General features: G+C 43.6%; 1 protein-coding gene across 5 annotated transcripts in view; it reads left to right on the forward strand.

Annotated features, from left to right (window-relative positions):
- The window catches only part of LOC115465071 (gametocyte-specific factor 1-like), a 153,901-nt gene that overhangs the window by 56,904 nt on the left and 82,698 nt on the right, over window positions 1-14,299 (forward strand). For all 5 annotated transcript variants that reach the window (XM_030195471.1, XM_030195472.1, XM_030195475.1 and 2 more), the window contains exon 5: window positions 57-183. In XM_030195471.1, the coding sequence (XP_030051331.1) occupies window positions 57-183 (127 nt within the window). The remainder of the gene's footprint in view (window positions 1-56; window positions 184-14,299) is intronic.

Below are 14,299 nucleotides of genomic sequence, written 5' to 3' on the forward strand. Positions count from 1 at the left end.
GGATTTGGAGGAAAGTGTTTGTAATTGGAGATTTTCATTTGCAATGTCTTCTGCAGAATCATCCTGATGTGGTGAAGCAGCTGGCAACATGCCCTTTTAATGCTCGCCATCTAATTCCCAGAGCAGAGATTGGCCACCACATATCAACCTGCGATGACAAGAGCTGCATTGAGCAGGACATTGGTAAGGACAAGATTGGAAATATGCACTCTATAAAAGTGTTTCTCAACTTCTGCAAGCCAAGTGCATTCCAAAAATGTGCATATTCTAACTACAAAATAGGAAATAAATTACTTTTCTAACTTCGATCATTTTCTTTTCTAATCATATTGGTCTCAGTATCTGGTTTATGCTTTTTGTCTCTTCTCTTGCCAGAGTCTCCTGTCCATCATCTACCTCCCTTTTCTGTGTCTCTGTCTTTCCCCATGCTCAGTAACTCTCCTCTGGGCATATCTTTCTCTTCCTCCTCCTCCCCTCCCCCCTCACTAAGCCATGCAGCTTCTCCTTTCCTCCCCTCTTTCCTACCTCACTTCACCCGTGGTCACTCATTCTTTTGACACCTCCTAGCTATCTGTTCTCGCTGCTACTGTCTCTGCAGCGGCAAAATTAAACAAACTGTGTCCTTTCCTTCTCTGCCACCTACCTGTTCCCTCATCCATCGCCTCCTTGACTCCATGGCTACAAGCAATCTGAAAGCAGTGGTAGGGCCATACATAGCCTTGTGCGCACTGCTGATGGCTTTTGCCAGTTCTGCCTCTCTAAATTAGGAAGCTAAATCATAGGAGAGCAGGGCCAGTAAGAGCTGCCAGCAGCTTTCACAAGGCTATGGCCCCGACCCTGGTTTTGATTAGCATGTAGCCACGAAGTCAGGGAGGCAGTAAGTGAAGAAGCACGTAGGCATCAGGGAGGGAAAGGATGTAGTTTCTACTTGAGTCGGTGGTTGGGCACTGTTTTGTACCCCCTGTTTGATATCTCATACTTTTGGTGTACGCGTAACGTGTATTGGGAACCTATGCTCTGGGGAAGGCTCTCCACAGAGTGGATGAACACTAAATCCCATGAGTTATAGATACAAAGAACAAAGTGGGAAGTGGACCAATGACTTCATGGCGTTGAGACTATGCTGGTTTATAAAGGAGTAAACTTTATTGTAGACTCGACACAGTACATTGAGGCATGCAGCCCCAGGCTCGAGGATCTTTGGAGAGAGAGTTTTGCATCTGTCCTTAGCTCTGGCTGCTGCAGCGGTGATAAGAACTGGAGATTCTAGCACAGACTCCTGAGGCAGGCCTGTGGCCGAAACACACTACTGTGTCGAGTCTACAATAAAGTTTACTCCTTTTTATATACCAGTGTAGTCTCAACGTTCTGAAGTCATTGGTACACTTCCCACTTTATTCTTTGTAACCTATGCTCTGGAGCAGGGGTTCTCAACCCAGTCCTCGGGACACACTTAGCCAGTCAGGTTTAAAGAATATCCGCAGGGAATCATGCATTACCTCCATTCTGTATAAATCTATTTTATGCATATTCATTGTGAGTATCCTGAAAACCTGACTGGCTAGGTGTGTCTTAAGGACTGGATTTAGAACCCCTGCTCTAGTGTATACATTTCCAGAGAGGCCCCTTACACTAAGCAACAATTTCCAAAATGTATTTTTCCTTGTCCTTTGCCAGCTTTGAAAGCTACAGATTAGTACTGTTATTTTTTTATGGACTTAAAAGTAGCACCTACGAAGCCTTATATTGGACATTTATGTGAGTGTCAAACTCTTTATTTGAGAGAGACAGATTCATATTGTTGGTGGATATTGATACATATAAAATAATATAGAAAAACAGAAATAGGGAGCTCCATTTTGAAACCAACAATCATAACAGCTTTCCATACACGCTCATATCATGAATTCCCTCCTTGGTGAAACGAGGGAATTCATGATATGAGCATGTATGGAAAGCTGATATGATTGTTGTTTTCAAAATGGAGCCCCTATTTCTGTTTTTCTATTAAATAGGGAGTTAACTTATTTTATTTTTTTAATTACTGCTAAACACAATCGCGTATGTGATCAGCCTGGTTAGAATAAGGCTTTCCAAACCTATTCTGGGGACCCCATACCCAGTCAGATTTTGAGTATCTACAATAAATTATGCATGGTGAAATGTACATATTCTGAACCCCTAATGTGTGCTAACTTTATCTTGTGCATATTAATCATGGCTATCCTGAACACCCAAGTATCTGGGGGATCCCAAGGAGTTTGGGAAGCCCTGGGTTAGTGACCTTCCTTGTGATCTTGGGCAAGTCATGTCACCCTCCATTGACTGTACCTCTGGGGCACACACAACTTGAGCTTGATTTTTAGAAAAGTGAGAAAGTTAAATATTCTTAGAGGCATATTTTCAAAGCACTTTGGGAGGCTAAGTTCCATAGGTTTCTATGGAACTTTGGGAGGCTAAGTGCTTTGAAAATGAGCCTCTTAGTCTAATTTTTCAACTTTGGCATCTTAACTCTCAAAGTTATTGAATCAGGGTACGTTGGATGTCTTTCAGTCCCTGGGGAGCTCACAATCAGAGTTTGTAGTTGAAGCAGTAGAAGGTTAAGTGAGTTGCTCAAGCTCAAAAATTTGAAACTGGTTCTTAGGCCACTGCTGTTTCCATATATGCTTCCTTATCCCACAGATCAGTCCAGAACCAGCAGGTGGAGATGAAGATACATCTAAATTTAACTCTGCCATATAGAACGGCGTGCAGATGCTGCAAATTAGTAGTTCTCTGTCTCCAGCAGATGATAGGACACTGTACAGCTCTGGGCTTATCTGTAGATATTGGGACAAAAAAAGAAAGCAGGAGCTAGTTGTGCTGGGGGACAAAACTACTTCTGCCATACTCTAAAGGGTATACCTAGTGGTGCCAGGTCCCCTACCCCACTCCATTGCAAAGTTTCTCTCCTCTTTAAAACAAAAATGAAGCAAAAAGCTGCAGTACTTTTTTGTGGGGGCTCAGTGGCGGCAATTGATGTATGTGTACAGGGATATGTCCTTTAACAAGAGAATTCTGAATAGAAAGGGTCCTGTCAGATATTGGTGAGTACACAACTACTCTTAAGTCCAGTTCGGCTGCCCTTACCATCTTCTCTGTCTTTGACATCTGCTTGCACTCTTTCTTCTCCCTTGTGGTGGCAGAAGTGCTTTAATATTGCTTCAGCTGTGAAGCAAGAAGAGTGGCTTCAAATCATTATGCCTCTTTTTCTGTGTCTTTCCCTCAGCCACAGCATTTGGCAGACACTCCCAGAGGGGGTTTAAACAGCGATGTTACAAATTGATCTGACTCTTTATGGCCACTTCAGGAGGCAGATTTTCCTTGCAAAGTGCAAGAACGTCTGCCATTTTAGAGCCCTGTTCTTCAGCTGCAGCTTTGTTCAATCCTGGTACCTCCTGTTTTGCTGCCTAATGTATCAGCCAATACTGTTGAAGTGCCTCATCCTTTTTCCCCTGAGTTTTTGTTATGCACCAAGGCCATTTATTTTAAATGCCATTCATCTCAGGAGGGCATAGGGATAGCGCCTCAGCTTCAGGAAGTTTTTTATCTGCTAAAAGGAAGAGTTTGGCAGTGGATGTGGAATCGGTTTTTCAGGTTCTCATTCAGATGGTGTTTTTATCTGTGACTGGATCTTCACCTATTAGGGATGTTTTGGAAGAAGGGGCACTCTTTCCCCCCCCCCCCCCCCCCCCTCCCTCCCGATGAAGGGAATGACCCCTTAGCAGCCAGGATATTTTATGAGGGAAACGTTCCTTAATAACTAAGGTGTGGAATGCTTCCTTTCCAATGACCCAGGCATCAGCCTCTACATCGGGTCCTAGTATAGCAGTTACCTAAAGCTTTTCCTGTGCATGAGGCCATGCATTAACTCATTTTTGCACAATGGAAAACATCTGATGCCAGTCTGGAAGTAGCAAGAGCTATGGCTAAATTGTCCAATTCTCCCAGAGGAGTTGGAGACCATTACAGCACTGACTAAAAAGACTACCATTCCAGTAGAAGGTACAGGTCTTAAATATGTACAAGATAGATGATTGGAAGCAGCATTTACAACTTTCCTCTGAAGCGATTGCATTATCGCTTCAGGCTGCAGGTGTTGCTCTTAGGTGGTTAGAACTTGTCTCCACTGGGTACAGCTTGCGAGTGAAGCTAGATAATCAGAACTTCACGGTTTGCTTGGATTTTTACATGTTTAGAAGTAGGTTGGCATACCTGGCGGACACTGTTTATGATCTCTTAAAAATTTCAGCCAAGGCAATGGGTTTGACTGTTAGCCAGGTGACTATTATGGCTTTGTCATTGGGTTGCAGAATCTGCATCGAAGTATAGACTCGGTAGTCTGCCTTTCAGACGTGTTTCTCTCTGGAGAAAACAAGAGACTGTTGAAGGACTTAACTTAATCGGTGCTTCCTGGAGGACAAACCTAAAGGGTGGACTTTTTTATTTTTTTAAATGTTTATTCTAAGCAGTGTTTCTCATTTCAGAGAAGAGAGATAGTCCAGGCAAGTTTTGCTCTAACCAGAGGCCTAGATTTCAGAATAATCTTCCTGTCACAGGATAAGAGGCTTCCCTCAGCCCTTCTACTCTTAATAATGATATGGTTCTGGTCCACTCTCCTCCTCCTCCCCCCCCCCCCCCCCCCCCCGACCTAATAGGGACTTCTTGAGGGTTTTTAGAAGAGTGGACCAAGATAATAGATAGTGGGTGCTGGAGGTCATTTGGGACAAATACAAGCTGGAATTTTCTTGTTCTCCATTGTGTTTTTTTTTTTTTTTTTAAAGAATCCCCTTGCAAAGCCCTGTGCAAAAAGATGACTGAATCTACTTTACACTCTTCTGCAGCTGGGGACCATGGTTCCAGTTCCTCACCAAGATTGAATATGTTCTGAGACTCCAGTCTATTTTGTCATCCCAAAGAAGAAAGGCACCTTTTGTCCAGTCTTGGACCTCGGGCATGTGAACTGGGCCATAGATAACTGACGTCAGAGGAGGGTGGACACAGGAAGAAGAAGGAGACATCGGAGGAGACAGAAGAGATCAAGAACAGCTGATCCATCCCGTGCAGCGCCTTCAAACATAGGTGAGAGGCGCTGCACCGGCCATTATGGTGGAGGGGGGGTCCGGTGGAGGGGGGGAGCGGCGGGGACGAACTCGGGGGGGCGGGGCACGGAGGTGGAGGAGGGCAGGAGGCGGAGCATTGCTGACTGAAGAAGAGAGAGACAGGAAGGGAGGGGGAGCCCAGCAACTGCAAAGGTTTCATTTTTAACAGCTTTTATTTCACAATCGGAGCAGCGGGGACTTCGGGGGGGGGGGGGGGGGGCAAGGCAAGGCCGTCCATACAGGACGCTGCTGATGAGTGCCTTTGCCCCCTCCCGATCCTTTTTTAATTTAGTTTCGTTTTTTATTTTAGGCACAGGGAAGCAGGGAGCCACTTTTCTTTTTAAACATGCCAGCAATTTGGTTTTTCATCGTGCAGGGGGCAGCGGGGAGATGACGGCTCAGGCTTTAACGACAGGTCTGAGCTGACGTTAAATTTCTGGCGGTAAGTGAATCGTTGCTATCATTCGTATGGTTAGTGCATTCCGAATTGTCTACATTTCAATGGTAGTTTCTCATTTGCATTCCAGTTTCGTTAGCTGCTAGCTTCCTCGGAAAATGGCCTTTGATGCATGCTACATTTGAAAATTTCTTCGTTAAGGGTCATTAAAAGGGTCGTTCAGGTTTAGTGCATCTGGGCCTTACTCTGAAAATATTTTTTCTAGTAGTTTTTACTACTTCTAGAAGAATTCCAGAGCTACAGGTTCTCTTGTATGAATGGATCCTTTTCTTTGCTTGACAGAGGCAGGTGTTTAAATTTTGGATGTTTCCATCCTTTTTACCAAAAGAGGCTCTGTATTTGAATCTGCCTTTGCTTCTATCTTCCTTCTGCAGTTGAGGATCATTCGTAAGAATTTTCTTTGAAATAGTTGGATGTTTGTTGTGTTGGTGTGTATGAATGACTCATTGTTTTGATCATTTATTTTTGTGGGCCAGAACAAAGGGTTTCCAGTCTCTTAAGGCCACTATTGCTAGATGAGAATTTCTTTCAACCAGCTTATACTGTGTATGAGTAAGGAAGCAACCTCCTCCAGTCTTGAAAGTTCATTCCAATTGAGGGCTGTAGCCTCTTGGGTGTAATTTTCAGCTATTTCTTTGAGGAAATTTACAGGTTGGCCACATATCTTCTCTGAATATCTTTGCCAAACATTACAGGCTGGATATTGCTTCTGTCCCTTTCTTCTCGAGGATTGCTTTGCTACATTTCACATATTCTGCACTGATCTGTGGGATGATAAAGGTAAAATTCTTACTTGATGATATTTTTTCCTTTAATCCCAACAGGTAGTTCCATGTTTTTGGTTTCAAGGTGCATATTCAGTTCTACGTGGTTTTAGTTTATGAAGTAAATCACCAGGACCTGATGGTATTCATCCCAGAGTATTAATAGAACTGAGATCACCAGGACCTGATGGTATTCATCCCAGAGTATTAATAGAACTGAAAAATGAACTTGTAGAGCTACTGTTAGTAATATGCAATCTATCCCTAAAATCGAGTGTGGTACCAGAAGACTGGAGGGTAGCCAATGTTACGCCGATTTTTAAAAAAGGTTCCAGAGGAGATCCGGGAAATTATAGACTGGTGAGTCTGACATCAGTACCGGGCAAAATGGTAGAGGCTATTATCAAGAATAAAATTAGAGCACGTACAAAAACATGGGCTGATGAGACAAAGTCAGCACGGATTTAGTGAAGGGAAGTCTTGCCTCACCAATCTACTGCATTTTTTTGAGGGGGTGAACAAACGTGGACAATGGGGAGCTGGTGGATATTGTGTATCTGGATTTTCAAAAGGCGTTTGACAAAGTGCCTCATGAAAGACTCCTGAGGAAACTGGAGAGTCATGGGATCGGAGGTAGGATATTACTATGGATTAAGAGTTGGTTGAAAGATAGGAAGCAAAGAGTAGGGTTGAATGGTCAGTATTCTCAGTGGAAAAGCGTAGTTAGTGGGGTCCCACAGGGGTCTGTGTTGGGACCGCTGCTTTTTAACATATTTATAAATGACCTAGAGATGGGAGTAACTAGTGAGGTAATTAAATTCGCATATGACACAAAATTATTCAGGGTCGTCAAGTCGCAGGAGGAGTGTGAAAGATTACAGGAGGACCTCGAGAGACTGGGGGTTGGGCGTGCAAGTGACAGATGAAGTTCAATGTTGACAAGTGCAAAGTGATGTATGTGGGTAAGAGGAACCCGAATTACAGCTATGTCATGCAAGTTTCTGCATTAGAGTTACAGACCTAGAAAGGATCTGGGAGTAATCGTTGATAAGACGTTAAAAACATCTGCCCAGTGTGCTGCGGCGGCTAAGAAGGCGCACAGAATGTTGAGTATTAATAAAGGGTTGGAAAACAAACACGTGGATGTTATAATGCCGTTGTATCGCTCTGTGGTGCTACCGCACCTCGAGTATTGTGTCCAATTCTGGTCGCCGCATCTCAAAAAAGATACAAAGGAATTAGAAAAGGTGCAGAGAAGGGCGACGAAAATGATAAAGGGAATGGAACGTCTTCCCTATGAGGAAAGGCTGAGAAGGTAAGGGCTCTTCAGCTTGGAGAAAAGGCGGTTGAGAGGTGATTTGATAGAAGTCTACAAGATAATGAGCGGAGTAGAGCGGACAGATGTGAAGCGTTTGTTTACACTTTCAAACAACAACAAAACCAGGGGACACAAGATGAAGCTAGAATATGGTAGATTTAAAACAAATTGGAGAAAGTTTTTCTTTACTCAGCATGTAGTTAGACTCTGGAACTCGTTGCCGGAGAATGTAGTGATGGCAGCTGGCCTTACGGAATTTAAAGGGGGTTTGGACAGATTCCTGAGGGGAAAAGTCCATTGAACATAAATTTTTTTTTTTTTTTTTGTGGGGGGGGGGGGGGGGGGGGGGGTTGCCGGGTTTTTGAAGCCTGGATTGGCCGCTGTTGGAGACAGGATGCTGGGCTTGATGGACCCTTGGTCTTTCCCAGTATGGCGGTGCTTATGAAGTTTTGGCTTTTTATGTTCATAAATTTAAGAGGAGAAGCTTTCTGTAGTTTTTTTTTTACTGCTTTGGTATCAAAGTACTAAAATGCAGCTGCACACCATTCTCTGACAAATCTCAATTTAGATAGTTCAGTCTTCACCTGCTGGTTGGTAGATGCGTGTAACCCACATATTCTGGACTGATCTGTTGGGTCTTAAGGAAAGAAAATTATCAGGTAAGATATTATGGAAAAATTATTTTTAAATATGGAATGATGTGGACATTTCTTGGTGTGCATACTAAAAAGAAGGCCTTAAGAGCTCAGGAGTAAGTAATTGAATGCAGAAATAGGATATTTTACTTCTATTAGTTTTTAGACAGCAACATCAAAAGTCTTTGTCTATTAGCTTACGCTCATGTTTTGGTTTGCGAGCTTTTTTGGGGGGCTGATTTCCTGCTCCTGCATTTTAATATATAGATTAAGATGAAGATTGCAGTTCTAAGAGGAAGTGGCAGCTGCATAATGCAGGTCTCTTGAAAATCCCAGGTTTACACCTCTGGGACTTTCAAGTCAGGGGTTGTGAAAAGGAGGAGGGGTAGTCATTCTTCCTCATCTATACCCTTCCTCTTTGATGCTCATCTATTATATCCCTTTCTATCATCCACTGTGTTTTCTTACTGGTCGTTCTGCCCCAACAATTATCTTTCTCAGTGTCTCTTCTCTTCCCCCCCCCTCCCCCCCCCCCCCCCCCCCCCGGTCTCTTTGTTGGTCTACAGTTGTGATTCTGAAGCTTCACCTTTTTTTATTTTTATTTTTTGTAATCCTTCCCAATATAACCCAGTTGGCCATCCATAAGGCATTAGGTCAACTGAGGGTTTGTGCTTATTGATCCTTTGTGACCATGACTCCATGATCAGACAAATAATTTCAACCTCCTCCATCCCTACCCCAGAGGTGCAGAATGATGCACCTATGTGGAGATCCCACTCAAGTCACAACCCCAGTCATGGATTTTGTGATCCTGACCCACAATGTGGTTATTTCTAGTTTTATACATTAATAGATGAAAATTGGAGGGGTGGGAGACTTTTTTTTTAATACATATATATATGTGTGTATATATGTATACACACACAGTGCAATCCGCTCAAGTGCAAGGGTCTGGGACCAAAGAAATGCATGCGGTTAACCGGAGCGTGCACTTACCGTTGTGACCCAAAGAAGCTTGATATCTGATAAACATATGTACAGTACTGTTTTATTATACATACAGTATACAGTCTCCGTTAACTAACGTTAGGCTTACTTGAAGTTATAGTCCTCAACGCTATTGGGTCTGTGAGTTCCATAGACTGCCAGATGGTAAAAACTGTCATAGCACTGACATCCAGTGGCCCGCATGGTTTTCAGACTCTCCAGCGCTCTTGCAAAAGTGACAGGAGGAGGTTGTTGAATTTCATCAGCATGTGCCTCACTGCTCATTTCATCCTCTGTTTCATTATCAGTTATTGTTGCCTATCTTGACATCAGTGCTGTCAGTTGTTTGTAGATTGAAATCAACAGCTACGTAGCAATGGAACTCCTCTTCAGTAACACTGGCTGGGATTTCATTAACCTGTTCATCTGATGCGTTTGCAACAGCTGCATCTGTTTCATCCCTCTCCACATCCTTAACGAAGCTTGCCCGCTTGTAGCAGTTCACAATGGTTGCCTCTGTTACATGGGTCTAGGCTTCTTTCTGCATATGTAGGGAATCCAACAGTGATAGCTTACGAGCCAGTTCAGCCGCACGTTTATCCTTCCCAGTCTGGTCATCCATAACGCTCATCAGACGACGTAGCAGAAGAGCCTGATAATGTTGTTTGAAATTGGCAATTATGCATTTTATGCTGTTCCTCTCCTTCCATCTTTCCAACCATCCAACAGTGGCTTTGAATTCAGTCAGTCCAAGACTTTCTGCTACCTGGTTAGCTTTCTCCTTAAGCAGTGGACCACTGACAGGAAACTGCTCCTGACTCGAGAAAACCACCGAAGATGAGCATCTTCTACCTCCTCAGTTTTTCCCGCACGTTTTCGTTTCTGTTGTGGATTTGTATTGTTTTGCCAGTCTTCCAGAAGCTGGTCTTTCTGCTTCAAGACACGTGAAATTTGACTGGGATTGACACCATATTCTTTAGCAATAGATGCTTGACTTTGTTTTCTAATTTAAGAACTTCTATTCATTCAGCCAGTGTTAGTCTTACAGTTTCATGGCGACAAAGACCCCCGACCCCAGTGTACACTCTTAACAACATTCTTTCACTTATTCTGCTTGTGGCAGTTAAAGGGGCGGTAAATTTGAAATCTCATTGGTTGTCACGCGCCAATCGGCTTCTATATTCCATGCATGCGCTTATGCGGAGTCTTCCCTGCAGAGGAGCGGTCTTAAACCATGCATATAAGCGAATCTTGCACTTATCAGTGGTGCGCTAAACCAAAGTTTGTCCCCATAGAAATTGATGGCACCAAAAACGGGACCGAAGTACGGCATGCAGTTAAACAGAGCATGCTCTTGAGGTCACGTGACGCTATGGTGGAGAGAGGGTGTCGGTGAACGTCTCTCCGAAACCTACCTGATCATCCCCACAGCTGCGAGAGAATCATTCCCACCAAAATCGCATTACTGCATCGAGTAAGACTTCGTGCCGGTTACTGGCTACCTAGAGCGGGCGAAAACTCGGTCATGGCAGCAAAGTCAGCTCAAAAGGAAAGGCAGCGGGGACGGATAACAGAAGACAAGATGGCGGCGACTTCCCCCGAAACGAGCCCATCGGTGTCGTCCGCATGGATCGCCGAGATCACTTCCGAATTAACGGGAGTGATGGAAGAATTGTTAGACCGCCGACTGGCCCCACTTGACTGGAAGTTAGATAGTAAATTGGAACAACTAGATGCAAAATTGGAGAGCCTGACCAAGGAATGCATGGCGTTTCAATCCAAAGCTAGTGAGGTGGAAAACAGAATACCAGGAGTGGAAGAAACGCAACAAAATCTACAGAAAAAGGTATCAGATCTAGAAACCAAAATCGAAGACCTGGAAAACCGCTCCAGGCGGAATAATATCCGCTTAGTAGGTCTCCCCGAAGCGCTGGGTGGAAAACAGCTGGAGAAAGTCCTAGAACAATGGCTGACTCACATCATTGACTTTCCAGCAGAGCTTGGCCCCTTACGAATTGAACGAGCACACCGGTTGGGAGTACGCCAGATGGATAATCCTAAGCCACGAGTAATTATCTGCAGAGTGCTTAATTTTATGCACAAACAACATATATTGCAGGCAGCAAGATCAAATAAGGCTCTGGCATATGAAAATACCAAAGTACTCTGCTTTCAAGATTATTCGGCAGGAATTGCGGCTAAGAGAAGGGCATTCTCACCGGTGTGTTCAAGGCTTTTTGAAATGAAGATCCGTTTTACCTTGCAGTACCCTGCTACTCTGAAAGTAACACACAAAGGTAAACTTCACTCCTTTATGTCAGACAAGGAGGCCAAAGACTTTCTGAAAAAGTTGGAACACTCTGACAATAATAACTTTGAGGATGGGGAGCCTGCATGAGCCAACAAGATCTGGCAGCAATGAGTACAGAATGATATAAATCTGGCGATGGACACGATTTACTGCAACACTGCACATGGTGCCTGGGAAGTCCTTTGGCGAAAAACAGAAAGTGCCTCTGGAACTGAAGATGGCAGCTCTATTGACTGTTCATGTTGGTAATTAAATTCACCTGTTAATGATGTTGCAATTAAAATGTGTAGAATGTTGGGGGAATTCAAGACGGAGACTATAAAGAATATTTCATTTAGGGAATGTTAAAATGTTATATTGTTACACCGCAGGGATAAGAGGAGAGTTTAAGATTTGGGATTTTACTGGTTCGGGACTGGGGGACAAGGTGGGTTAGCGTTATTAAGTGACGGCTTCATACAAGGAAGCACACGGAAGGAGGATAGGGGGAGGGGGATTTGGGAAGGGAAGGTAAAGGGGGGGGGGGGGAAACCGACGACGAAGGGGGGCAATGCAGGGGATTATACTCGTGACTGTGGCTGTTGAGCATACACGATGGACCATTATATATATGGTACCCAGACGAACGAGACAACTAAAGTATAAGAAAGAGGGAAGCCATAGGCTGGGATGGCTTCTCTCACACACAAAAACAGTTTTTCCATCTAAAGATAAGGGGAACTTACACCATGTAAGATGATCAAAATAATGACATGGAATGTGGGGGGAATACACTCCCCCATCAAAAGATCAAAAATCTTACAGTATTTACAAAGATTAAGAGCAGACATAGTATTAATGCAAGAAACCCATTTATCGGATGAAGAACACGCAAAGTTGATTAAATGGTGGGTAGGGGACTGTATCGCCTCACCAGCGGCGGGCAACAAAGGGGGTGTGGCCATTCTTTTGAGAAAGGGGGTAGTATCCAAAATTCATAACATACATAAAGACACAGAAGGGCGTTTTGTTTTTTGTACAGCTACTATTGCTAGAAAACAAGTAATATTAGGTAGTGTGTATGCCCCAAACACGCTGAACCTCAAATTTTACAAAAAAGTAACTGCGACTATAGCCAAAATGGAGGCCCTCCCGGTAATGATAGGTGGAGACTTCAATATGACATGGGATCCTCTAGTTGATAAATCACATCCGCCATTGGTGCGAAAGAACTCTAGTACTAGAGGGCTACCAGATATGTGCAATACATTAGACTTGATAGATGTTTGGCGTACTCTGCACCCAACAGAAAGGGAATACACACACCAATCTAGAGCTCACCAGACCCACTCCAGGATAGATTATCTGTTAATCTCACGTACGATGTTTACGTATGTAGATAAAGCGGAGATAGGTCCTTGCGTGATATCTGATCACGCTACAGTTTGGATGACCTGGCAAGAGGGGGGCGACAATTCCCAGAGAGAGGGAGGTTGGACATTCCCTAGCTACCTCTATTCGAATGGGAAATTTAAAGATTACCTAATAGCTAAATGGGACGAATATAGACAATTCAACGAGGGGTCCGTAATGGAGACAACTACATATTTGGAAGCAGCAAAGGTGGTCCTCCGAGGGGAGGTCATTAGTTATGTCAGTAACTACAAAAAACAACGGGATAGAGAACTACTGCGGTTGGAAAAACAACTTGCACGCTTGAAAAAACAATATGGGCAGAATCCGACCTCGGGGGCATAAAGAATTAATCTCGATTCAGACCGAAGTAAATTCAATATTACATGAGAGGGCAGTGAAGTCCCAAACTTATTACCGCTTTCAACTTTATAAACATGGTAATAAGGGTGGCAAATTCTTGGCTAAACTGATAAACCCCCCATCTATATCAAGACATATAGCTGCTATTAAAGGCAAGGACGGCAAATTATTAAATAAGGATACAGAAATTAGCAATATTTTCCAGGAATAATATCAACAATTATATAGTGCTGGGGATAACCAGGGAGTACAGAATGACTCTTATTTGCAGAATATCGACATACCATCGTTGGACCAGATAGAGTTGGAACACCTGAATGAACCCATAAGTTGTGATGAAGTCACTTGGGCAATTACCCAAAGTAAACTGGGGAAAGCGCCGGGGCCAGACGGGCTAAAAACCGAATTTTATAAATTAATGAGCGACCACATTACTCCGATATTAGCGGAGGTTTTCAATGAATGGGTGATAAAGGGGAAGCTGCCGGAACACCTTAATTTAGCCCAGATAATAGTGCTGCCAAAGCCGAAACGTGATGAGCAACTTGTGTCATCATATAGACCTATTTCCCTATTAAATTATGAGGTCAAATTGCTAGCAAAGATATTAGCTAAGAGGCTAGGAAAAATATTACCGCATTTGATTCATGAAGCTCAAGTGGGATTTGTTCAGGGACGTTCTGTAACTAAGAACATGCGAAGTATCATATTGGCCCTAGAACACCTCAGGAGGAACTCAGAACAAGCGCTGATGGTCAGCTTTGATGCCGAAAAGGCATTTGACCGCGTGGAGTGGCCTTTTTTGTTCTCAGTTTTGGACAATTATGGCTTCTCGGGTTGGTTTGTGCAAGCAATTAAAGCCCTATATACTTCGCCTCGAGCAAAAGTCTTGGTCAATGGGAGGTGGTCTGTGAGCTTCGAGATCTCTAGA

The sequence above is a fragment of the Microcaecilia unicolor genome, chromosome 3, assembly GCF_901765095.1.
Source record: "Microcaecilia unicolor chromosome 3, aMicUni1.1, whole genome shotgun sequence".
Taxonomy (NCBI): Eukaryota; Metazoa; Chordata; class Amphibia; order Gymnophiona; family Siphonopidae; genus Microcaecilia; species Microcaecilia unicolor.